Below are 27,965 nucleotides of genomic sequence, written 5' to 3'. Positions count from 1 at the left end.
AATCAGCTATACATACACATATATCCCCATATCCCCCCTCCCCTCTTGCGTCTCCCTCCCTCCCACCCTCCTTATCCCACCCCTCTAGGTGGTCACAAAACACCGAGCTGATCTCCCTGTGCTGTTTGGCTGCTTCCCACTAGCTATCTGTTTTACATTTGGTAGTATATGTATGTCCATGCCACTCTCTCACTTTGTCACAGCTTACCCTTCTCACTCCCCATGCCCTCAAGTCCATTCTCTACATCTGCATCTTTATTCCTGTCCTGCCCCTAGGTTCTTCAGAACCATTTTTTTAAGATTCCAATAAATATATTATCTTAACAATAGTATGAACATCAAATGAACATTAAAGTACCCTTTTTTCCTCTTTTTTAAAGGCAGACTTCATTAGGATATGTCTGGAGTCTTGGAAGCCTGACTATCCCATGTTCTCCTACAGATGGACCTTGAGATGGGTCCTCCTCTGTTGGGGAATGTTGTCCTCCACGATGAAGCACACAGCTTCGGGAGGAGTGCACATGTCCCATGGGAGGAAGGAGACACTGGCCTAGCCAGCCAGGTCAGCCAAATCAACCCTAGCAATCAGTGGCGTGACAGATGTCACAGCCAGATTGCCCTCACATCCTAAGGTACACATTTTATGAAACATTTTAATAAAGTTAAAGAAGTGAAAACTATCTCTGAATATCAAGGCCATATCTCTCTTTAGGTAAAACTGTGACCCACTACAGTGTTTTTAAAATTCAACATATATGTACCCTGATAATGATATCTATTAATATCCTTAGTTCTTCAAAATGTTAAAAAAGAAAAAAAAAAACCCTATTAACATGAGCTATTAAATATAAGCATGTTTACACTAAGTAACACTATATTGTCAATAAATACAATTGGGAAAAATGCCAACAGCATTAATGCAGTAGTTACATCAGATATTTCCAAAATTTCATCACCTCAGGCACATTTTATAAATTCAGATTCCCAGCTCCTCCCTCAGTGGAAATGCATAGGACCTGGAAATCTTGCCTTTTAATAAATGTTCCCTAAGACAGCCTGGCCCTAGGCTAATATCTGGTCACCAGAGGTGGAATACATTCTCAAAATAAAACATTAAAAGTTATTCTTCCATATAAAATTAACTTTCTTCCTTCACTGATGCCAAAGTAAGTATAAATCAATTATTTTGCCCTCCTGATTTTGATACTTCTATGTTAATTATTTTTAATGTCTGGTAAGATTATTTACTCTTCCATTCTGAGTATACTAATGATTTTCTGAAAACTGTTTATATTTTGCTTTTTATCATATAAGCTAAGATTCAAACAGTTTCTAGAGTAAAAAGCATGAGGGTGAAACTGGGAGACCCTGGTTATATTTTTGACTCTGGCATTAACTAGTTATATTTTTAATAACTTGACACTTGGGTTTTCTTGTGTGTGAGACAGGGGATTATCAACCCCTATCCCTTCAACCTCTCTATCTCTTGTTTGTGAGAATGAGAAAAACCCACCTGAAAGTGTTTTATGAAGTTAAGACAATAAGAAGCTTTATAAAAATATGTTAAGGCAGGGAATTCCCTGGCAGTCCCGTGGTTAAGACATTTGGGGCTTTCACTGCTGTGAGCCCAGGTTCGATCCCTGGTTGGGGAGTTAAGATCCCACAAGCCGCGCAGTGTGGCGAAAAAAAAAAAAAAAATTTTTTTAAGGCAGCATAAAACAGTTTGTCTCTAATTAATCAATGCAATAAAAGCTTTTAAATAATCTTTTATTTATCTCCTCATAATTTGTGTCAAAAGTAGAACATACTTTTGGGGGAAGGGGAATTGGAGGAAGGTGGTTAAAACGTACAAACTTCCAGTTATAAAGTAAATGAACACTAGGGATGTAATGTACAACATGGTGACTACACTTAACATGGCTCTATGATATATAGGAAAGTTGTTAAGAGTAGATCCTAAGAGTTCTCATCACAAGGAGAAAAACTTTTTCTTTTCATTTTATCTATTTGAGATGATGGATGTTAACTAAACCTATTGTGGTAATCACTTCACAATACATATAAATCAAACCGTCATAGTGTACATCTTAAACTTAATATAGTGATATGTCAATTATTTCTCAATAAAACTGGAAAAAAATAAAAAGAGCAGAACATATATACCACAAAGAACTGGCCAAAAGCTATCGCTTTAATCCAGCCACCTAGAAGACAGAAATTAATTTTAACTATGAGCACAGATTTTGAGACATTTAGAAAAACATAGGAAATAATTAAATAACCGCTTACCTACCTTTTCAAGTCATCAAATACATCTGGCAACAAAAAGTTCAGCAATGACCAAAGCTCTGATAAGTTGTTTTGCAAAGGAGTACCAGTCAAAAGAAGCTTGTTATCCGCATTGAATCGTTTTAACTCCCTGATTAGGCGGCACTTCATGTTCTTAATCCTGTGTCCTTCATCTACTATTAAGTATTTCCAGTAGCAATTCTAGAAAAGGAATTCAGGGGAAACTTTTTATATAATGATCTCACAATTTTTCCTAAAAGCAATTTTAAAGATAAAACCTCTTTATTAGGAATGAATGTTCGATTTTATCAAATGGTATTTCTATACCTACTGAGATGATCATGTTTTCCTCTGATCTACTAAGAGAATGAGTTAATTTCCTAAAACTGATATATACTTGTGTTGCTGAAATAGACCTCACTTGGTCTTGAACTAATAAAGTCCACCTGGTGTTATATATTTACGATTTCTCCATTCACATTCTTTAGTCAAAGCAGTCTGTAGTTTTCCTTTCTAATGCTTTGTCAAGTTTTAATTAGTGTTATCTTGCAGTCCTAAAAAAAGAACTGAAGGACTTTATTAGTTCTATTATGCTCTGAAACATTAAATATCATTAGAATTTTCATTCTTGAAGCCCACATCTGAGATTGACACTCTTTTTTTTATCTGATGGTGTTCTCAACTTCTTACATAGTTATTGCTTTGTTTAGGTTTTTCCTTTCTTCTGGAGCTAATTTTGGTAATTTATATCTTCACAGAAAGCTAACCATTTACTTTCATTAAGTTGTCATGAAAATTGTTTTAATTTCTCTTCTTTAATATCTGTGCTTTTATCTTGATTAAGCACATTTAAAGTTCCTCTGTTTTACTGTGTAAAAATATAGAAATATGCAATATTTCTGGGAAATATAAGTACCAAACTGGCAACTGTAGGTATCCTTGGATAATGGGATTGGCAAATTGGGGGAAGAGTATGAAAAGGGGCATCTTTTGCATTTTACTTTATACATTCATAGCAAAATGAAAAGAAAATTTTAAAATATTATGACTTCTTAAATAAAAAACTTGGAACTTTTTTTCTGATAATAAGGCAAACAAATCAGATAGCCTGAATAATCTCTCACTATATCTACCTTAAAAAAATGAAACAAAATATACAACATCCTTCATAAACGAATAAGCAAAAGAGAAAACCCAATGCAACAGAAATGATGAGGAATCTGATAAATGAATTAGTAAATGGACTCATTTACTGCTGCTGCCACTCAGGAATAGGAGTCCTGTACCCCCAATGCCATCAACCCCTAAAGCTAGGATCCTTGAAATAACAAAAATTCAGTGAAAGGGAAAATTACAAAAATTCTAGCCACTGGCAAATGGAATTGACAGGGAAGCTTACTGTTTCAATATGGTCTGGCTATGGTAATCAAAATAATTAGAAGATCTTCATGTTATATTATTTAGTAGAAAACAGCTGTTTCAATAAGCAACATAAAGTATTACCATATTTATAAATTATACCTATATGCTAACAATAGTTATGTAACACAGCAGTAGTAATTCTCAGGTAGAATTACAAGTGCTTTCAGGTCTTTCTGTACACTACTTTTTCCTACATGCAATATGTATTACTTTTACTGTGAAGAAATTACTGCAAACCACATTCCAAAGTTCTACCAGCACACAAGTAAAATCTGATATACAGTTGAATCTTGAGCAACACAAGTTTGAAATGCACGGGTCCACTCATATGCAGATTTTTTTCAATAGTAAATACTATGTATAATACTACATGATTCACGAGTGGTTGAATCCAGATCCGGAACTGTGGATATGGAGGGCCCACTATAAAATATATGCAAACTTTCTACTGCACATAGGGTTGGCGCCCCTAACCCCCATGTTGTTCAAGGGTCAACTGTACTGGTCAGAGTAAAACAAAGCAGTAAAGAACTGTATGCGAAATACGTGGAGCAGTGAGGAAGAAGTTCAAAACACCAAAAAATGAACTGAGAGAGGCAATGAGAAGTCCATTTTCCGACTGCATTACAATAACTTGGGCACTAATAAATAAGTAGCTACAACACAAAGAAAAACAGATATGGGGAATGTTATGCCATAGTAGATCCATAAGATAGTAAAAAATAACTTGTCTTCATATATTCCACTATTTAATTAAAATTAAATGGATAAGTTCTATATACTTAAAGCAGTTGTCAGAGACATCTGTAATACATTCACAGATTAGGTCTATGTCTGGCTGATTCTAAAATGGTGTTGTGGAGGGAATTCCCTGGTTGTACAGTGGTCAGGACTCTGCGCTTCCACTGCAGGGGACACAGGTTTGCTCCCCGGCCGGGGAACCTAGATCTTGCATGCCATGCGGTGCAGCCAAAAAAATTAAATTAAATTAAAAAAAGAAAACAAGGAAAAAAATTTTAATTTTAAAATAAAAAAATAAAAAATAAATGAATAAATAAAATGGTGTTGTGGCTATAGATTAAAGTACAGATCAGGCTTTAATTTTCTTGTTAGAGACTACAACCTTCATCTCAATCGTTCTTTTTTTTTTTTTAATTTATTTATTTTATTTATTTTGGCTGCATTGGGTCTTCATTGCTGAGCGTGGGCTTTCTCTAGTTGCAGCAAGCGGGGGCTACTCTTCGTTGCGGTGCATGCGCTTCTCGCTGAGGTGGCTTCTCTTGTTGCAGAGCACAGCTTTAGGCACGCGGGCTTCAGTACTTGTGGCGTACGGGTTCAGTAGTTGTCGCGCGCGGGCCCTAGAGTGCAGCCTCAGTAGTTGTGGCGCACGGGCTTAGTTGCTCCGCGTCATGTGGGATCTTCCCGGACCAGAGCTCGAACCCGTGTCCCCTGCATCGACAGGCAGATTCTTAACCACTGTGCCACCAGGGAAGCCCATCAATCTTTCTGTTAATATAAACCTCCAGGTTCTAAAGGAATATGCACAATGCAATCTATTACTTCCATCAGAAAAAATAAATAAATAAACAAATGCTACTGGATGGTGACAAAGTGTTATAAGTTAAGAAAAATGTGATTTATGGATTACAAAGAATCCAATAAGACCATTCATACCTGTAATGCATTTCGGTCTCTCATGGCTATCTCAAATGAAGTGATCACCACAGGATGAATCTGCAATGTCCCTTTCCGTTTGTGAATATGCTTTACCAATTTTCGACGTTCTTGCTGGGTCCCATGATATAACATAGTAGGAATCTAAAAGATTTTATATTGATTTATAACAAACTTTAGAACAAAATATAAATAACAACAATTTGTAAATATAAAGTTAATCATTTCTGAGAGAAAAAATATAATTTAACTTAACTTTAGTTCTTTATTTCTATAACAAAATGAGTCAATCAATTCTAATAAATTATTGGGCTACTATGGGAGGATAAAAAAGCCATAAAACCAAATTGAGTGTAAGGTGAGAGAGATGGCGAAGTTATTTTTGGAATATATACTTCTCATAAGGCAATGCTGTGGCTAAAACGCATAGGTATGGAAGGAAAACACCATAATAAGGATGAACAATTAAAAAGTAAATTCTACCCAGGTCTGTCTCAGGTGAGTCAAATTATTCAAGGCACTAAAAACCACCCAGGGATGTTTTAGGCAAGATGTCTGAGATTACTATAGAAACTTAGTTTATTATATATAAACTTAGAGAAGGTATTGCTGAGATTGAAAGTCAAATAAGATATAGTGCTACACAGAAATCAACATAATTTTAGTAAGAGATCTATAACTTAATCCAGGCAACAAAACAATAAAACATTTGTAATGATAATATATTTAACAAAAGGAAACATGTCTTACTTCTGGTGTAAATCTTTGGAATTCAGCCATCCAGTTAGGAAGTGTAGACAAAGGGCCACAGACGAGAAAAGGTCCAGGTACTCCTCTCTGAATCATCAATGCAATTGTAGCAATGCACTGAACTGTCTTTCCCAATCCCATTTCATCTGCTAAAATGCCATTAATTCCATTTTCCCAAAGCATCTGGACAAAAATAATATACACTGTATTTAAATGCTGACATAAACACCTATTGAATCAGCAGTCAGTTTATTTCTTCTTTTAATCCAAAGATGATAATTATGATGAGACTGACATATTCACACTGTAAGTTATAATAACATTTGTGGGAACTCAGTTATCAAAGCCATAAAAATGCTGGTAGCCTTGAATAAGATAATTTTTCACTTTCAAAAATTTACTCTGGGTAAATAAGTTAGAAAGTAAGTATTTACACAGAAATGTTTGTTTTATATATAACAGTGAAACACAGAAGGAACAACTCAAGTTGTGTTACATCATATTAATAGGTTATCATATAGAAATGAACCAATATCTTGTATTAAAATTGAGGATTCATTACCCTAAGCCATTCCATGCCTTCTACTTGGTACCATCGCATCACTCCTCCTGTGAAGTGTTTTGGTTGCTGAAAGGGTACTGGCTGTCCATTACATTTCCGAACTGGGTCAAAAAAGAATTTAGTATTTTGCCTAACCGTTTGAGATAATCTATCTTTAATTTTACTATTTGAATCTTTATTTTTCTGAAGATCTTCTACACAGAGATTAGAAGAGGAGCTTTCATCCTGTAAATAAAAAAGTTTAATTAGAAGTTTAATACATAATAATGCTGCTACCCTCCATTAATCAGAAAATGTAACTGCTAATCAAAATTTGCCCAGTCGTATAATCATTGGGTATGAAAAAATAAAGCTACATGTTTAATAAAACCCTCTAGATGGTTACTTCCATTCCCCCAAAAATTCAAAGCCACTGGGAAAAAAAAAAAACAAACACTTCTGAAAATAACCCTTACATATAACAGGCATATACTTCTGAAATGACCTTTACAATTATACGTCCCTTCCAAACCTCTAAAATGTGCTACCCAAGAATTTATTAAACTATTTTCTTAATAATTTTCTTCATCCATAGGAAGGATAACAGATAATGTCTGTTAAAAAAATTATTTTCAAGGAACATAAAAATATTTACTTTCATCTAAGTAATTACTTTCACTACAGGCAAAGTAAATAGTTTAAAAACTCACTATATCAAACTTAAGAATGTCAATTTATCTGTTTGTGACACAGCACCAACTTATGACCAATGGTAGATTTTTATTGCTTAGCTATGTCCACAACTCCATTTTAAGAAAATGAAAACAAGGATTAAGTCAATTCAAAGGGAAGTCTTACAAATGGTAAGTCTTATAAATGATGCCACAACTGGATATTCAACTGGAAAAATAGGAAACTTGAGTTTCACCACTCCATACATAAAATCTGTGATGAAATGATATACCTAAACATCAAACCCAGAACCATAAAGCTTTTAGAAGAAAACAGAATAAGCTGATAATCTTGTGACAGACAAACACTTCTTATACAATAAAGACAAAAAAGCACTAACCACCAAAAGAAAAAAGGTAATGATTTGGGCTATTACAAAATTTAAAATTTTCTGCTTATTAAAAGATATCATTAAGAAAATGAGTAGGCAAGCCACGAACTTAAAGAAAATACAGTCTATATATGTGACAACAATGAGATTATAGAACTCATATGTCAACAAAATGACAAATAACCCAGTAACTGGGCAAAAGATATGAACAGAAACTTTACAAAAGAAAACATATAAACAGCCATTACAAACATGAAAATAAACTCTACATTAGTAATTAAGAAAATACAAAATAAAACTACATGAGATTCATTTCACATTCAGTAGAACAGCTAAAATCAAAAAGATTAACAATATGAAATGCTGGCAATAATGTGAACTGAAACTTTCATACACTTCTTGTGAGAGTAAAATGGTGTGTTCACTTTGGAAAAAGATCTGTACTTTCTTATAAAGTTGAATTACATTTACCATAGGACCCAACAATTCCATTCCTAGGTATATACCGAAAAAATATCAAAACATGTCCACACAAAGATCTTTACACAAATTATCATAGCAGCCTCATTCAGAATAGTCACAAAGTGGAAACAATCCAAATGCTCATGAAGAAAATGGATTAAGACATTATAATATTCAATGGAATACTACTCAGCAATAAAAAGAAACCGACTAGTAACAAACTCAACAACGTCAATGATTATCATCCACGCTGAATGAAAAGTAGCAGGAAATAAAAGAATACATATTTATATTTTGTTTGTATGAAAACTAGATGTGATAGAAGTTTTTTAAAAAAATTGGGCAAAACTACTATGATAGAAGTCAAGAGGCAGGTTGCCTTTAGTTTTCGGGTGGGGAAATGACTGGAAAGGGATACAAGGGATCCTTCTACCATAATGAAAAGGTTCTAAATCTTGATTTGGATAATAGTTACACAGATGTATACATTTGTCAGAATTCTTCTGAATGAACACAAGATCAATGTTTATTTACTGTATATTATAAAATGTCAATTCCATAGTAAATTGTGGTAGAAGATTAGATTGGGCTGTATCTTTAAAAATGCAACTAAATAGTTATTAAAAATATGCTTACTTAATCTTATTTACATTAAACATAGTTGGGTTATAACTGTATCATAAACCAATCCTTATACTGAACAAAGAATAAATCTTGTAATTATAGGGGTTTGGATAGTAAATACTCAGGTAACAAGGAACCTCTCTACATAAAATGAGGGGTTAGGGGTGGGGGTAAAATCAAGCCTTCCCAAACAGAACCAAAGAAAATCTTGAAGGCCAGAAACAAGATTAAAGTATCCCTCAGGGCTTCCACAAGCTATGGAATATATACATGTGGAATGTATATATCCATATGGTTACAGTTACTTGCATCATTGCTAGACTCCCAAAGACCCATAAATTAATATTTACACACTAAGGAACATGCAATAGACCACCTAAACTTGATAAATAAGAAGCATGTTAGGATAAAAAAAGCCAAATGGTTATTTTTTTTTTTTTTAAAGCTAAGAAATAGGATAACTAGTGAGAAAAAATGTACACTGGTGATTAAGAGATCCGGGAAGCAAATATGACTCCTAAATTTAATATCTATTATAAATCACTTACCTCATTCTCCTTTTTACTTTTCTTAGCCACAGACAAAATTTCCTAAAACATTGAGAAAACAAAAACAAAGTAACAATGAATGTGGTTCATTCATTTATTTAACAAACATTTATTCTTGTTCTGATTTTATGCCAGGAAATGGGGATAAGCCTTGAAGGTAATTAAAATACAGGTGGACCTCAGACAAAATTAAGCCCATAGAATCTTTTTTTTTTTTTTTACAGTCCAGGTATTTTATTTTCTTTACACCATCATGCCATGAATTCATAGGGAATGAAGCCGATAGCATCTTATAAAATTCTGAATTCGTTAGCAGCACTTAAAAATTGGGATATTTACTCCTAAATTTTCCAGCTTTTTTTTTTGTAGTCGAAGCTTATGAATAGACTAAGTCCAAATTCACGAAGTCCTCTAGTACAGAGGCTGGCAAACTACAGACCGTGGACCAACTGCAGCCGGCAACCTGTTTTTATAAATGTCTAAATAAAGTTTAATTAGAACAAAATCAGGCTCACTGGTTTACAATCTGTCTATGGCTGCTTTCTGGATACAACGGCAAAGTTCAGGGTTGATTAGTTACCCACAAAACTACTCAAAGCCAAAAATGTTTACCATCTGGCCCTTTACAAAAAAAGTTCTCCAAACCCTGCTCTAGGTTACTACCATTATTCAAGGATTCACTCCCAAATGTATTACAGTCCCAACCCCAGCCCACTTTAGGCCTCTCTCTGGATTAGAGGCCTGAGTTTGCAATCCTGAGCAAGAGGCAAAGACAAATACATTAAAAATACAGAATAAGTGTTCTGATTTTGAATTACCTACTAGATGCTAAGGGTAAGGAGACAATGTCCCTGGTGACTTAGGAAAGTTATATCAAATTATCTGAAAAAGTTGTCATCAAGGCATAATCATTAAAGACAGAATTAGGCTGTATTTCAAGCAGAAAGAAAAGCATGTGCAGAGGACCAAGGGAATAAAATAGTATGATACATTCGAGAAATTTTAAGCATATCTCAAATCTGAGATACACAGGAAAATGACAGGACATGTAAGTGACTGACACCACATACATACATACATGTGTATATGTAAAGTATTATGTAAGTATAGATATTCATATTCTAAGGCCGAAGAGATTTTATATAGAGAACAGATAGAAGAGTTGTCTTTTAAAATGGCTAGATAAGCTGAACCTTTTTGGAGAACAATTTGTGAATGACTCAAAACAATACCAACTACTAAGCATTCGTTTTAGAAATTAAACCTCCTAAACTCCTGACACTGCTTACCTCTATAGCTTCATCCTTCACCACTTGTTTACAAACTGGAGCCAAATATAATTTCCTTTTAAGTTTTTTTAACTTTCCAGGAACTCTCCTGCCTCTGGACATTTGTCAAAGGCTATTATCTCTTCCTACAACACATCCCCAGTATCTTCCCTATATCTTACTATTTCCCTATTAACCTACCCCCACCTTTAAATGATTTAACTTTTATCCCTCAAGTCTCAACTTCCTAGATGAAAGCTTTATGAACCTCATGCTTGAGTTAAGAGCCCCTCTATATGCTCAATAGCATTTTCCAATTATCCAATTGTATTTGACTACTTCCTTCTAAATTTTTCTCACTGGATATAGGCTAAGGCAAAGACAGTGATTATGTTACCAGTCTAAGCTCGTACTGCTCACTGCTTGACAGGCCAATAATCAAAAGAGATGAGTTACTGGGGCAAGGAATAACAACTTTATTCGGAAAGCCAGCAAACGGAGAAGATGGTGGGCTCATGCCCCAAAGAACCATCTTGCTTGAGTTAGAATTCAGGCTCCTTTTATACTAAAAGGGGAGGGAGTAAAGTCAAACATTTCCTGGTTCCCATCAGCCTCCAGAGGGGATGTGTTAATTTCTTCCTCCCTGCAGTCATTCACAGGTGGGCCTGGTCAGGATGTTTCCTATGAGCTCAACAAAGGTATTTTAGCTTAATGCTCATTCCTGGGAAGCAGGGTTCCCAGAGATGGGCCATTATGTATAATTTAAGCTTATAGGCAACATCCCTTTAGTCATTAACTTATAATACAAAAGGTTCTTCCCTATTACAATTACCTTTCTTTACTAATTGATCTTATCCACTTAGAACAAAGTTTGTCCATAGCAGATATGCCATCAACATTTGATGAATTAAAATAACAGCCCTGTGATTAGCTAAACTTCAATAAATCTCATTAATAGTGTTTTTCAAACTGCAGGCTGTGTGTGTTCCATAAAAAATTGAGTGGGTCTCAACTATTATTTTTAAATGGGAAAAAAGGGAAAATATCAGAGTACATCCCTAGACTAAAGACAAGTATTATGTGAAACTTTATACCTTATGAAGATGTAAAGAGTTAGAATCTCAGGTAAAAGAAAAATGGAGTAGGTAATTAAGGTTAGAATTTTTTTAATATTAAGAATGTGATACATTAAATTATGCTTAAGGAATATTTAGGGTTTGTCATAACTGAGGACACTCTTTAGTTTCTATTTAATGAGGTAATAAGTGAGAAGGTGAAAAAAGAAATGGCTTTAGAAATGAGTTTATGATTTTAGTTCCTTAATGGTCTTCAAACAGAGAACAGAGTTCTTAAGATATAGTTTTGAGGTTCTAAGAAGTTATAATCATCTCTGATTAGGCCAAGCTCATGCTCCTTTAACAAACAGGAAAATGGTACCATCTTCCTCCTTAAAACACTTACCTGGCTGAAAACCCAGGTAAATAACAGTAATCAATACAGCTTTAAGGTGGTTCAAAACCCACAATAGGTTTTACTCAACATCAAATCTTATGTGTCCTTCCCCCTTTATTTTTACCTCTTTTGACATGACCTCTGAAATATTGTATGATTCATCTTCTCTTCCTCTTTTCTTTCTCATAACTATAAAAAAAAATTTTATTTTTTATAGTAATTAAAACAAAAATATAAACATAGTCTTCAAAACTGGAACAAGGAAATTTACCTGCATTTTCCTCACTTGCATCAATGGAATTTTTACCCTACAAAACAAGGATTTAGAGTATTATTTTCCTAAAGACTTCTATGGTATTACATGTTAAAAGGCACTGACTAGGTTAGCTTTCCTTGCAGTTGAACCACATCCACAGCTCTTCACTATAATGCTTACCAAAAGGTAATCTTTTTCTGTATTTCCCTACTATAAATTGTTTCTAACCATATCCCTCTACTTTTTCCCAAAGACTCTACTTTCCTCAGTTTTCTTCCATGTAAGAGACATTTCAAAACTAAACAAAGAAGGCATTTTTATTTTGAAATTACCATGTACATCTTCTCTAACTGTATATTTATACTGAAGATACTCATTGGGTATGGTATGGAAGGAGTACTCATCTTCAGTATAATTTATAAGTTAAATACAACTGACAGTAGAAATAAAAGAGAAAACCAACTGAAAAATTACTAGTGAAAGGAGATAAGGGAAAGGAGGAAGTGTTCAAAAACAAAGTTTCAGAATGAGAGCTGGCAAAGAATAGGTAGACAACATGTATGAAAAATAAAAATGACAAAGAAATAAGGTAAATATAAAAATGAAGTTAAAAATTTAAAGGATTAAAAAAGAAAATACCAAAAGAGACTAGTGAAATGGAATAGGCAGAAGTTAATTGTTGACACCTTTAGAATAAAGAGAAAAAAAACCCGAAACCTGGTATAAAAAGTTAGGTGGGTGAAAGTGAAAGCGGATTGAAATCAGCAGTTTGAAGAGTATGGAGTAAATGGTTAAGCCAGTAAAATTATAAGTATATTCTTCAAAAACCCAAAATAAGCTCCTGGAATTCGCAACTGAGACAAACATCAGTTTTCCACAATTGCATTTGTTGCAGTTATCTGCTATGTACTTTAACATCACCAGTAACCACACTAAGAATCAAGTAACTGGACTTAAAGATACCCTACCTATTTTTCCTATTGGCATTTTGATATTTTCTAACAAAGGCAGTTTGGTATAAAAATTAAGTGTGGAATCCGAAATTAATCCTAGGTTCAAATCCTGGCATTACTATTTATTAGATATGTGACCTTCAAAGTTAGTCAATTCTCATTCACAATAGTTGTGTTCTATAAAGTCGCTGTGAATACTGAACTAGTGAACACTGAATCAGTGCATCTAGAAGAAATACAAGTTTCGGTTCCTGCAAGCCTCTGGTCACATCTTCATCAACTGACCAACGCATAACCCTATTTTATGTATGTTGCTGTTTAAACACAGCTCATTTAAAACATATGCTGATTAACACTGAATTCAAAGCCAACAGCATTGTAACTCACCATCTGAAGGAAGCTTATCTAACACACATATTTTCTCCATAAGGAACATCACAGCCTTCTTGCAATAGAAACACTAGACAGCACTTCAGCATAATGTGGCTGACAGTCTTTTTTTTAAAAAAAAAAAAAGAAATTTATTTATTTATTTATTTATTTTTATTTTTGGCTGTGTTGGGTCTTTGTTTCTGTGCAAGGGCTTTCTCTAGTTGCGGCGAGCGGGGGCCACTCTTCATCGCGGTGCACGGGCCTCTCACTATCGCGGTCTCTCTTGTTGCAGAGCACAGGCTCCAGACGTGCAGGCTCAGTAGTTGTGGCTCACGGGCCCAGTTGCTCCGCGGCATGTGGGATCTTCCCAGACCAGGGCTCAAACCCGTGTCCCCTGCATTGGCAGGTGGATTCTCAACCACTGCACCACCAAGGAAGCCCTGGCTGACAGTCTTTTAAACAGCAAAACCACCAAAACCACAAAAATGCAAAAATCATGGCATTAAATAGACCACAAAAAGGACACTTGTTTACACTGTGACAACTTAAATAAGGCAGATAGCTTTGTTTGACCTCAGCTGGGAATGTGCATGTTGGGAGACTCTAATATTTTGCCATTCTGCATATGCACATGTCTGTGAATGACCACAAAAACACAGTGACAAATTTTAGCAAGTAGGCTAAGTGGCAAGTATGGGATCTATAAATAATGAGGATGAACTGTGCCTTATCTCCTTGCATCAGCTTCTTTATACATAAAATGTAGATAATAACAGTATCTCTACCTAACAGAGCTGCTTTGAGAATTAAGTAAAAACATGTAAAGCTTAGAACAATACCCGGCACATAGTAAGTACTCAATAAACGTTACCTTTATTATTTCTCTTTTCACTAACACAAGTGTTGTTTGTACAATCCCTATCAATATGGCATTAAACAGCCTCATGTTAAAACATATTCCCCGAAAAGATCACTTCTAAAATTCAGGCTATCCCTAAATGAATGCTCTATCTGAAATGCTATTACCATATATGCCATATGTTCCAATTTTGGTTCCACTGCTACAGCTATGTACAAGATACAAATTTAGATTATTCTTATGGCTCCAAGTTGACATGATGAGGTTAGAGGCATGAAGAAGAGTAAGCATTACATGCTCCAAAAGAGCTGGCCACTTATAAAATGCCTTGAGGTATAAAATATTTGCAGATTTTCCCCCAGATGAGGGAAATTTTGCTATTATGAAATATAGTCCACAGAATAAGAAACTAAAAAGGTCATAGTTTAGCCCTCCTCCCGTATCTAAAATACTGAGAAACAGATTTTACAGATTTCTATGCAACCAACAAAGATAGGTTATCAGATAAAGAAGATTAAAATTAGATGATCAGTAGTCAAAAGAATACAAGAGAATGTCTTCAATATCTAAGGTAACGTATACAAAATATTCTAGCTTACTATTTATTACCTTAGTAACTTTTAAAGATTCCTTTTTTCTCTCCAATTTCTCTTTCTTCTTCTGTTCCTGTAAGAAAATTTTTTCTTAGTGTCAAAAGTGGAAGATGCAAAGTATGAAACACACATCTCAAATAACTTAAGTTCACAATGAAGAAATTGTATATAAAAATTAAAAAACAAGAACTTGAGCTTCAAGCCTTTATGGAGTAACAGAGAACAGATTTACCCTCTTGCCTTAAGCAACTAAAATCTAGATAAAATATATCAATCGTTTTCAGCAACACACAGCAAAGAACAGTGAACACTGTCCTGTGAACAGATTTACCCTCCTGCCTTAAGCAACTAAAATCTAGATAAAATGTATCAGTGGTTTTCAGCCACATGCAGCAAAGAATAGTGAACACTGTCATGATGTGAATCTTCTGATTGCCCAGCTTACTGCCTGGAGGCAACTTCCAAGTGCAAATAATGGAGGGAGAACCCAAAGAGAGCTCAACAGTCTCCTTGAGCTCAAAAGACAGAGTGCAAAACTCAGAGGAGCTAGCAAACCAAAGTCAAGTACCAGAGAGGAGACAGTTGCATACAAAAGAGGCTCTGAAGATCTGTAGTGGCATCCTCAGGCTGAGTACTGATCAGCGTGTGCGTGTAAGAAAATGAAGTCCAGGAAAAGAGCAACTAGAAAGCAGGTAGAACAATCCCTGTGCTCACAAGGGCTCAGGAACAGTTCACATTCCCGTCAGCCAAAGCCGAAAGGACTCTTAATATATAGGGCTTTAAGAACATTCAGAGGAGGGACCAAGTTATTCTTGGACTAAAAAAGCTGTTCCATAAGCCCCCTAACAAAGCTTTAAAAGCAGGACAGAAAAACGGTTCAAACCATTTCCAAGAGGTGGTTAAAAGAGTATTTACCTTACAGTGAGTCATTAAGCTTGGTATTTGTTTTTCTGTTTCATTTTACCATACGAAGGGTTAAAAAGGGCTTCAACAAAGGAAAAAGAGAATTTAGCAAATGAAGCAAAATCCTTATTGATAACTGTTAAATGTGAATGATGGGGACAAAAGGATTTATTGTAGTGTTGACACTTGTCCAAGTTTTTAAATCTTCATACTTCTAGTGGACTATAAATAAATTATACAGTGTCTTAGATGATAAATGCAATGCGAAGAAAAGAACAAGGTAAAGGGGATCAGGAGTGTGAGGATGGAGGTGCCAGGTAACTTTATTTAAGGTTGTCAGGGCAGGTCTCATTGAGAAAACATGTAAGCCAAAGCTTGAAGATAATGATGAAGTAAGCCAGGCAGATATCTATTGAGAAGAGGGTTCCAAGTAGAAAACAGCCAGTGCAAAGGCCTAAAGGCCAGAAACACACCTAGAACAAGGTCTGAAAGGTATGGCGTTGAGGGAGACAACCAGACTGCTTATAGTCTTGTAGGCCATCATAAGGACTTTGGCTTTGTTAGAAACAATGTAAGCTAGAAAGCAGTGAAACATCATTAAAATACTGCAAGGGGGTGGGGGGAAGCACTAAAGAAAAATAAATTCTTCACCCAGTAGAAAATCTTTCAAAAATAAAGGTAGGGCTTCCCTGGTGGCGCAGTGGTTGAGAATCCGCCTGCCGATGCAGGGGACACGGGTTCGTGCCCCGGTCCGGGAAGATCCCACATGCCGCAGAGCGGCTGGGCCCATGAGCCATGGCCACTGAGCCTGCGCTTCCGGAGCCTGCACTCCGCAATGGGAGAGGCCACAACAGTGAGAGGCCCGCATACCGGGGAAAAAAAAAAAAAAGGTAAATGAAGACTTTTTCAGATATAAAAGCTAAAAGAACCTATCATCAACAGAAAATGCAAACAAATCTATAATTACAGAAAGCAGATCAGTGGCTATCTGGTGATGAAGACAGGAAGTGAGGGATGGGAGAAAATTAAAAAGGGGCAGAATTCAGCCATTAAAAAAGAATGTGATCTTGCGACAATATGGATGGACCTTGAGGGCATTATGCTAAGTGAAATAAGAGAGAAAGACAAATACTATATGATTTCACTTACATGTGGAATCTTAAAAAAAAAAAAAAGGCTCACAGATTCAGAGAACAGACCGGTGGTTGGGGGGTGGCGGGGTGGTCAAAAAGTATAAATTTCCAGTTATAAAATAAACAAGTCATGGATGGGGATGTACTATACAGCATGGTGACCATAGTTAATAATACTTATTGCATATTTGAAAGTTGTTAAGAGAGTAAATCTTAAAAGTTCCCATCACAAGGGAAAAATTTTTTTTTAACTGTGTACAGTGACAATGTTAACTAGACTAACTGTGGTGATCATTTTGCAATATATACAAATATTGAATCATTACACTGTACACCTGAAACTAATATAATGTTACATGTCAATTATATCTCATTAAAAATGGGACAGGAAGAATTTTTTGGAATTAATGGTTATGTTCATTACCTTGGTTGTGGTGGCTTCATGGGTATACATTTAAAAAATGTACAGTTTTGTGTATATCAGTTATATTTCAATAAAGCAATTTTTAGAAAAGGGGACTGAACACAAAAAATTCACAATTTCTGGCATCCAAAAAATATCACTGGACAGGATAAAAATCAGTTAACAGGTGAATAAAAAAAATAAATGTTGGAGTAAAGCAATTTATATTGAGGAAACTCCAACAGCTCAGGGATTGGCAGGCAGCACAAGACAACACTGGAAGTGAGGATGAAGCTGGAACTAAAAACAGGAGTTTTGGTCTAAAGTCTACTTAGAAGCAGTTACTCTTGAATGAAACACACCTTGAATGACAAAAGCAAACTACAGGAGAACTACATATAGTATGATACCATTCTTATAAGGCTCAAAATAAGCAAGACCAAAAATATACACTGTTTATGGATATATACATATGTGATATATGTTAAACTATTTTTTTAAGCAGAGAAATGATAAATACAAAATTCATGATGGTAATTACCTCTGGGTTAGGATGGTAAACGAGGCAAGGAGATGGGAAAGAGAAGCAGAAATGTAGGTGCAAAAATATTTAGACTGTCCTAGTTCTTAATTCTTGTTCATTTAATTAATACAGTATTCATAATTTTTTTTAAATGTTGGTATATTCATACAATGGAATGCTTCTTAGGAATAAAAATGATCTACTAAATAAATACACATAAGTGAATCTTAAAAATATGCTGAGCTAAAGAAGCGAGACACCAAAAGAGTGCTTATCATATGATTCCATTTATATAATATTCTAGAAAAAACAATACTAATTTATAGTGGCAGAAAACAGAAACCAGTGGTTGTCCGGGGCCAGAAGCAGAGACCACTGAGAGAAGAAAACTTCTTGGGATAATGGAAATGTTCTTTATCTTGACTGTGCCGGTGGTTACACAGGTCAAAACTCATCTAACTCTAAACTTAAAATGTGTGCAATTTATTGTATGTAATTTATATCTCAATAAAGCTTATTTAAAAAATTTAAGCTATTAGGTATAATCAATCACATATACATACCTCTAATTGCTGCTGTTCCATTTTAGTCAATAAAAATTTGGAGTAAATATTGCTTTTTTCCAGCAAATGCTGAAGTCTGCGATATCGAATGTCCATGGACTCTCTATCCCAAGACATGCGAGCCTATCCAAAGAGAAAGTTTCCATAATTATTAACGGTTTCCTGACATACATTGATTTTTTTTTGCATAAGGTGTAACAAAGATGACTAAACAACTGCTCTTTAGGTTTAATATATTTCCTGTAATTCATGAAAAATATTTTTATAATATTAAATTCACTTACTAAAAATGGTTATCTTCCAAACAAAAACCTAGAATAGCTAAAAAAAATGATTCTGGGGTTCAACAGGCAATCTGGTAAAGTATAGCTTGGCTACCAAAATACTGATATTTCAGACACTGAATATATGGTTATTGGCATCTAAAGAATTGAAGGTCCATTTTCAAAATATTTGAAATTAAAGTGAGAAAGCAAATATTTAATTCAAGTTGAATTTAAGTTTTTACAAAACCAAATGATTTCAGAAAAGAAAAATTTTATACACACCAGTTTAATTTGAAGGAGCATTGGAATTAAAAGATAGTCTCATTAGCTAGGAATCAGAACATCTAGTGTTAGAATTTAAAAACTATATTGTCAAAATATTTAAACGTGCTAAATCTACTGTTTATTTCTTACAAGTTTCTTTCCTCCTCAGTATTGTGTTGCCCAAGCTTTGCCCTTACCTTTTAGCTTTCTACTCTCATACTCTTACCTTTATCTTTCACCTCTGTACACCTTCCATTTACAAACCTCTGCTTTCCATATTACTTTATTTTTTTTTATTTTTATTTTTTTATGGTACGCGGGCCTCTCTCTGTTGTGGCCTCTCCCGTTGCGGAGGCTCTGGACGCGCAGGCTCAGCGGCATGTGGGATCTTCCCGGACCGGGGCACGAAGCCGTGTGCCCTGCATCCGCAGGCGGACTCTCAACCACTGCGCCACCAGGGAAGCCCCATGTTACTTTTACACACCATTTATTTACTGATTTGTAAGAGTATACAACAGTCTAGTGGCTGAGGAGGACCCTCTCAATTCACAATAAAAGTGAAACATTTTAAGAGAACAATAACAGAGGGCACAAGAGAGAAAACAAAAGCAACAAATAAATAGTATACTTCAATGGTCCACAAACATTTTCTGTAAAAAGGGCAAAGGGCAAATATTTAAATATTTGAGCATGATATGGTTTGTATTGCAAATACTCAAATCTGCCTTCGAGCAGTTATAGACAACATGTAAACAAAATTTGTGTTTCAATAAAACAGACATAAGGCCAAATCCAGTTCATAATTTGCCAACCAAATACTGTAACCTGAACTCAAAAGAAAAGCATTAAGTGGGCTGAAGTCAAGTGAGAGTTGAATATATGCAAATCTTACTAACCAGCAATTCCACTCCTCTGTGTGTGTGTGTGTGTGTGTGTGTGTGTGTGTGTGTGGTAAATTTAATTTAGTGGTTAAGGCTTGACCTTATAAATCAGACACCAGTATATATTAGCTTATATTTCCCAGATGGTATGTCATCTAACTTTTCTTTCAAAATAAATTTATTTTCTATTACAAAAGCAGTGACAATAAGATACCTAACAATAAATTTAATGAAATACATGCACTTTACAAGAAAATAAAAATTCTTTTAAAAATCATCCATAGTCTTACCCGTGCAGATAATCTGTTGATGTCTCATAAAACTCTATTTTCAGTTCTTTTAGGACAGACTTTCTTTTACTATTACCAACGTACTACTATGATTACAATAGTCAGTCACTGAATGAAATGGATATTATAAATGAGATGAAATTACTTAAAACTTTATAAAAATGAATTCTTAACTTTAATTTTATATTTTAGTTAAAATACTTTGTGCTTAATTCATCTGCTGCCTTAAGTCCTGTTCAGAATAAATTAGCAAACATCTTTAAAGTAATTAAAGCTTTAAGATGCCATCATAGAACAATAATTTATAATATAATTAGAATATGCCAATGGTTAACCTTTAAACCCAGTCTTCTGTATTTCAAAATAATTCTGTAGTACATCTTCTCATCTATCATTACTCTTTCTTGACTTAGTTTTGTTGTTATATTAAAGTAAATTGTAGCTTCATCTGTGGAAAGTATTCAGTACTGAGTGCCTGGCAGGAAGCATCTTTTGATGAGAGAGAGTATGCCAGTGGACACCAAGAGCATAAATTCTCCACTGTCTACCCCATTACCTCTCCCAACCCCAGTTTTATTTATTTATTTTTTTGTGTGTGGAGGGAGTTCTATTTCAGGTTACACAATATGAACTGTTTTCCTTTTACTTTTCCAAGAACCCTCACAACTCTTACCATTCCCCTTCCCCCACGTACATAGAAGTTAAAGCTACTCTCAGGTATTCTAGACTAACAATGACTTCTTTCAAAAGGAAATGCAGGTGAAAAGTCAAAGAAAATAACTGTAGCAAATGAATGTCAAAATCATTCTCCAGGATCTTCACAAACCTTCAAATCTCCTAAAGCAAAGTAAATGCTTCTCATTAAGAACTTAAGCTAGCTCTTCCTCTCTTAAGTACTTCTAAATATATGCCCATAAATACTGAATTCTCCCAAAAGAAAAGGAATCATTACTTTTGTGTACTGAATTTTCTGGCTCCAAAGACATGTAAGAGAGAGACTTATTCTTAGAATTTTCTCTACAGTCACTGAGGGAATAATTTGTAAGTGTCAAGGGCAAAAAGTAATCAAATTCTTTCAATACCTGTACATAAAAAGAGACGTAATAACAATGAACCACAATCCTGCTAGGTTTTTAGCAAATTACACCCTTGCACTAATGGGATTGAAAAGAGCTATATTCATGGAAGTATTGAAAAATGGATTAAAAATTGCTATTTTAAGTTCTATGATGCATAACTGCTAAAGAAAAGCTAGTTGTACCATACCTATGCCTCAAGAGTAACAATTCAAAAAAACTTTAGGATTGCAAAATGTTCAAGAGCTTAAAAATTCCACTGAAAGTAGAAGTTATTTTGACTCCTAGTTTAATCAGCAAATACTTATGGTACTATAAATTTTGATGGACCTTATTTATTTATTTATTAAAAAAATTTTTTTTTGGCCACACCGCACCGCACCACTTGTGGGATCTTAGTTCCCCGACCAAGGAAAGAACGTGGGCCCACAGCAGTGAAAGCCTGGAGTCCTAACCACTGGACCGCCAGGGAATTCCCTGATAGACCTTTTTTAAATGTGAAAATCATCTTTCTTCACTTGAACTCATGCATTCTTGAAATGTATTCTTATTACACCTCATATCTTTCTTCAAATAGCATTTCCTTAACCAACAATCTTCATGGGTTATAAAAGTGAACTACACTACTCAAAATTAAGGGTTTATCGCTTACAATCTCTGAAGTTGATTCTACTCTGGACCATGCCCCAGGATTCATCCTTTACCATTTACCTTGTTACAATGGCTAGTAAGTATATTTAGTTTATTTATATAATCATATATGTTAGGTAATATATTATAAAATATTCTTTTACCTTAGTTAGAAATTCAATAGACATTTACTATAGCCTACTATTTGCCAGGTGCACAGCCTACAAAAACAAAACAATGTGATGTGCCCTCAAGAAACAGAGAAAGAATCAAGTAAGTAAGGATAAAACTGTGTAACAAAGTACTGTAGGAATTCATAGAATGAGTAAAGGTGGTTCAAGGTTGACCTCCCAATTCTATTATATTTGTTAACATACTACCTTACCGGATTATGGTCAACTACAGATGATCAGTAATAATGGAACTATTATATACTGGAGTGAAAGTATAGCAAGGTGGTTAAAAAGTGTGAATTCTGGAACCACATGGCCTACATTACCATCTTTGTTCTGCCATTTACTAGCTGAGGGACCCCAGGCAACCTCTAGGTGCCTCAGTTTCCTCATCTGTAAAGTGGAATTAAAATAGAACCTAGTTTATAGATTATTTTAATAAAAGTAATAGTTTATACTAGTAATTAAACTAGTAAGTTTAATAACAGTAATCATAATGAGTTTAATAATGGTATCTACTTGATACTATTGAGGATTCAATGAGTAAAATACATGTACAGCATTCAGAACAGTGACTGACTCACAATAAATGATCATGAGGTGTCAAAATGCTAACAAAGGAATCATTATTGTTGATAATAAAATAGCAGGAAACTAACTAATTCATTACTTGCCTTTGGAGTGCATTATTCCCCAATTTGAGTAGTTTTGTAATTACATGGAGTTAATTCAATATTAATGTCCTCAGAGAGGTTTAGTGTTAAGGACAAGAACCCTGGAGACAGCCAAATTTGAGTTCACTAGTGTGTGACCCGACGCCCAATTGCCTCAGTTTCATCATATGTAAATGGAGATATCAAAAGTACCTAAATAACCATAATACTGGGAGGGCTAAATAAATTATTACAAGAAAATCACTTAGTAGGCAGCACGTAAGATGTAGCAGGTGTCAGTCTTCTTGCATATGCAATAATGAAGCACCAGGGTGGGACAGTACTGGAATAAAATATACTTAAAAACTGAAGTTTTTTAAGAGGTTAAAAACTGCTTTTAGTAACCTACAAAATACTCTGTGCCAGAAAACCACAAGGATAATTAACTCTTCATTGAAAAAGTACATCACGTTTTAACCTAAAGGATCTTACTTAGCAATAGCCCAAGAAATGGAAAAGAAAGAAAAAAACAAGATCACTTAGGTGGAAAACAGCACTGAAAAGAATTCACTAAAAATAATTCACTACCGACTTTGGAAGAATTATAATAGCTAAACAAGCAATTTGAAATGCTCACTTAAGAGAGATGAGGCCACTTTATAGACCAAGACTGTATCTGATAGACGCCTCATTCAAAGCTCATGCAAAAGTTTCTCAAAAATAGCATCGGTAAACAGAGATAAACAAGGAAGCCCGTTTTAAAGTTGATGAAAAGCAGACTAGTAAACTTAAGCACACAAACCACACCGCCGACAATGAACTTGATGCCTATTTTACCTTTTCTAGCATCTTCCTCTCTCTCTCTAGCCCAGCAGCTTCAAGCTGTTCTTCCTCCTCTACCATGGCTGGGGTAATCACGGCAGTCTCCGGCTGTTCAACCATATCTGGAGCTACGGACCCTAGGAGGGGACAAGGCTTTTAAATCGCAGCTTTAATAAATGACCAGTTACTCAACTTCCGAGTAAACAACCTTCCTCCCTTTCCCAGATGAATTTGAGGCAAACCATGAAGACCCAGGGGGAGCCAGTATCACCTCTCAGAAGACATCCTAAGCCTTCACTATGTCAACAAGTTGCCTGGACCCGTTTACAAATGGGGATGTTGGGGAAAACGCAGCTCCCCTGTGTCAAATCTCCTATACCATGCAAATATGCGCAGTTCCGGGTGTCCCCTACTCACTCCCCACAGAAAAGGTAACCCTCCTTTCCTCCTCAGTCTCTGCCCGGGGTCGCCTCTCCCCTCAAAAGCTCGGCTGCAGTCTCTCCATGCTGCTCCCGCAATCCCGCCCCGGACGCCGCCGCCCGCTCCGGGAGGCAGGTTCTCCTCACTCACCGCCGCTGCTCGCGGGGCGCTGCGCCGGCATGGCTGGACACACACTCCGGAACCGGGTGCCCTCCTCACAGCGCCTGCAACGCCGCGCGCTAAAACCTCCCAGCCGCTTGCCGGTCTCAGTCTCCCGGCCAGGTGTCCAGCCAGAGAAAAACGCGCGCTTCTACTTCGCGGGAAAATGCCGTCATCTCGCGATACTTCGTGCTTTCCACCCCGCCCCTGAGTCCCGGTGGCGCGAGACTTGGCGAACTTTGGTTTTCGTCAGAACCGTCTTGGGGGACTGTGAGCCTTTACGGGGACCTTGGGTTTGGGGAAGCTGGGTTCTGCTGCAGAAGTCAGCCTTAAACTAGCTGTGTGATACTGGGCGAGTCTGCCTACCGTGGAGGGCCCGGTTTCCTCACGTAATTGATGATGGTGCCACACTATGCAGACTTCAGTAGCGCTCTTGTTTGCAAGGTAGCTTCACACACTGGCTAATGTGATTAAATCCTGCCAACGGATGATCCTTTAGGTAGAAAGATGTACTGAGTATCCAGGTGAAGATGTCAGAGACAAATATTGCTACACTTTGCCACCATCCGTTCACATTTTGAGTGAAAATTCCCCGAAATGACCCAGAAGAGGGCTCTTTTTGTGGCTGGTATAGGAGAGAGAAATAAGAAGATTATGGTAGAGTTTTTTGGTTTTTTTTTTTTTTTTTTTGCGGTACGCGGGCCTCTCACTGTTGGGGCCTCTCCCGTTGCGGAGCACAGGCTCAGCAGCCATGGCTCACGGGCCCAGCCGCTCCGCGACTTGTGGGATCTTCCCGGACTGGGGCACGAACCCGCGTCCTTTGCATTGGCAAGCGGACTCTCAACCACTGTGCCACCAGGGAAGTCCTATGGTAGAGTTCTTATTGAAAAGTTGTTTCAGGATAAGGGAGAACTTAATGCATTGATAAGCCTACCGGAGTGGCCAGTAGAAAAGATGTAAGGTTCAGGAATTCAATTGACCAGTTATTAGAGAAGGCACCTGAAGGGAGGAGCTGGGCTTTTCTTGTGCCTTGGTTTTCACTTTAGCCTTCAGTCCCTCCCTTTCTTACCTGCAGTCCCTTTTAACAAGTTCTTTTGCCACCCCTCGCCCCAACCTCAGAATTTATGGTACACCTGCCATGTAACCACCTGTTTCCTCCATTTCTGACTCCAACAACTTTAATTATTTGTAATTGTACAAAATTTAAAGGTTTACAATGCATGTCATGTCCCTCATAACCATCTTCAGCAACCTTCATAACACTGAGATTAGCTGAGCAGATTGTTTTTATCCCTACATTATAGGTGAGAAAACTGATGCTCACAGAGGATAAATTAACTTGCCCAGAAGCTTACAGTCACTGTGATAAAACAGTAGCCAAACCCAGGTCTTTCGAAAACTAGTTCAGTATTAAGATAAATTATAACCGCCATTAGTAATTATTATTAAATCATACCTCTTTCTTATCAAAGACAATAGCTATCAGTCAGTCTCACGCTACTAAAATTTTTGACCTTCACCAAACTAACTCCGAAATTTCTTGCCCCGACTTCTGAAACACTGCTTTTTACAGGGGTTTCCCCTGAGGTACTGAAAATCTTTTCTTGTTCCCTCTTTTGAACTCAATTGTGGCCCACCTCCCCAATCTTTCCTCCGTCTGTTTTTTCTCTATATACTTTGTTCCATGCAGTATCTGCTCTACAGACTTCGATGATCAACTCAACGCCAACAACTTCCCTTCTGATCCCTTAGAGATCAAATGGGGAAGATTTATCCAAACACACGTGGGATGGAATTCAAGGCAATTTCATCTCATTCTCAAAGGACAGGAATCTCATCTAACATCTTAGCCCCACACTTGACACGAGTTGCACTAGGTGTTTCCGGACACGTTTGGCACTGTGCAGACCTCAAGAGTGGCTATGAAAAGTTTTGTTCATTCACTTTAAGGGTATACATTTAAATGTCATCTGGGTACCTGTAACTTTTCTAGGTGCTGTACAGCAATGAACCAGACAAACAGGATTCCTGTGGATATGGAACTCACCTTCCAGGAGTTGAGACAAATACGTATGTGTGAGAAATTCTCTGCAAAGTATTACAATAGAGTGGTGTGAGAGTAACTGGGTAGTTACTTTAGACTGGGTAATCAGGTATCTGAGGAAGTGACAGACTTTTAAGCTGAGAACCAAATGTCAAGCAGCCAGCTAGCCCAGGGGAAGGATGGTCCAAGCAGAAGCTACAGCTAGGGCAAAGAGAATAAGGCAGGAATAAGCTTGGTTATGTTTGAGTATCAGAAGAAGACCTGTATGATTGAAGCAGAGTTGACAAGAGGGTGTGGCAAAAAAATCAGACGTAGACTGTCCAGATGAGCCACAAAATGCTGTCTTCTTCTAGATTTCTTAATGGCTTCACCATCCACCCAATCAAAGAAGTGAAACAAAACAGTCAAAAAACAAAACCACTGCTCCCTCTTGCTTATATAGCCCCACTCCCTCACAAAGTAAACAATAGCTACAAGACAGAACTCCCCTTCCAGATTCCCAACAACAAACTTACAAACCTACCTGCATCTGACACCTTTTCCACTTTCTCTCATGGTATGCTCTGGATCCATCTCCCTGCAGCCTATTCAGGAATCTTAGATTATACATTACCCCATTCACTCTTTATTTCTTAAACCTCTACTGAATATTTTCCATTAGTACTTAAATACTTGAACACACACCAAAGTAACTAAGGAAATCAATGACTACGCATGGTCAGATTTAATGGACATCTCTCAGTCCTCATCTCAACCTCATTGACACCTGACACTATTGATCACTTCTTTATGGAAACACACTTGGCCCTTGTTTTTTCTGACCCCCACACTCTCCTGATATTCCTATTTCTGACGTCTACTAGTTCATTCTCCTCTACTCAGTCTCTAAGTGTTGAACTTTCTGAGTGAACCAGAAATGATCTGAGTTTCTAACTAATTGTATAATCTAATAAAAATATTTTAAATGAAAGGTAAGTTCACTAGGAATGGTCCAAAATAAAAACAATCTGTTCAACCATATCTATCGTGTAGTGCTAAGTGCTATTTTGGGCACTAGCAATCCGGAGGTAATAAATGACAAGACAATCTTTCTGAACTCAGAGTTTACATTGTAGTGGAAACAATAGACAACTATGTAAAATAATGTTAGCTAGTGGTAAGTAATAGATAACTATAAAGAAATATGAAGTAGGGTAAGGTCATGATACTGACAGAGGATGGGTAGAGAACAGTCCGACTCTGAGTAAACTGACATTAAGTAGAGACCTAAATGAGAAGATAATATAAACCATACGAAGACTTAGGCAAAGAATATTTCCAAAGGAAAAGCAAGAGTAAAAGCCCTTAGGTAGATAGGAAATTGGGAGATTGAGAAATTAGATCCACAGTGAAGTTAATAAGGTTGAGTGGCAGTTGAAATTGTAGAGATAGCAGAGACTAGAATAAATAGGAACTTGTGGAAATTAGGTCCACAGTGAAGTTAATAAGGTTGAGTGGCAGCTGAAATTGTAGAAATAGAGACTAGAATAAATAGGAACTTGTAATAAAAACTTGGATTTTTATTATGAGGAATGTCACTAGAGCGTCCTGAGTAAGGAATAATAGGATTTGATTCACATGTTTAAAAGATCATGAA

At 36.2% G+C, this 27,965-nt stretch overlaps 1 protein-coding gene across 1 annotated transcript in view; it reads right to left on the bottom strand.

Annotated features, from left to right (window-relative positions):
• Positions 1 to 24,437, bottom strand: part of HELLS (helicase, lymphoid specific) — a 39,834-nt gene extending 15,397 nt beyond the window's left edge. The window contains exons 1-11 of the mRNA XM_024121440.3: positions 24,277 to 24,437; positions 23,722 to 23,843; positions 18,652 to 18,774; positions 15,143 to 15,199; positions 12,365 to 12,401; positions 12,218 to 12,282; positions 9,374 to 9,415; positions 6,698 to 6,922; positions 6,136 to 6,318; positions 5,386 to 5,529; positions 2,294 to 2,490 (exon numbers count right to left, since the gene is read on the bottom strand). Of these exons, the coding sequence (XP_023977208.1) occupies positions 2,294 to 2,490; positions 5,386 to 5,529; positions 6,136 to 6,318; positions 6,698 to 6,922; positions 9,374 to 9,415; positions 12,218 to 12,282; positions 12,365 to 12,401; positions 15,143 to 15,199; positions 18,652 to 18,774; positions 23,722 to 23,843; positions 24,277 to 24,307 (1,226 nt within the window). The 5' untranslated portion in view covers positions 24,308 to 24,437. The remainder of the gene's footprint in view (positions 1 to 2,293; positions 2,491 to 5,385; positions 5,530 to 6,135; positions 6,319 to 6,697; positions 6,923 to 9,373; positions 9,416 to 12,217; positions 12,283 to 12,364; positions 12,402 to 15,142; positions 15,200 to 18,651; positions 18,775 to 23,721; positions 23,844 to 24,276) is intronic.
• Positions 24,438 to 27,965: the final 3,528 nt, after the last annotated feature.

The sequence above is a fragment of the Physeter macrocephalus genome, chromosome 20 (genome assembly GCF_002837175.3).
Source record: "Physeter macrocephalus isolate SW-GA chromosome 20, ASM283717v5, whole genome shotgun sequence".
NCBI classification, from domain to species: Eukaryota; Metazoa; Chordata; class Mammalia; order Artiodactyla; family Physeteridae; genus Physeter; species Physeter macrocephalus.
Note: the sequence above shows the minus strand (reverse complement) of the source record. Positions and strands in the feature narration are given on the sequence as shown.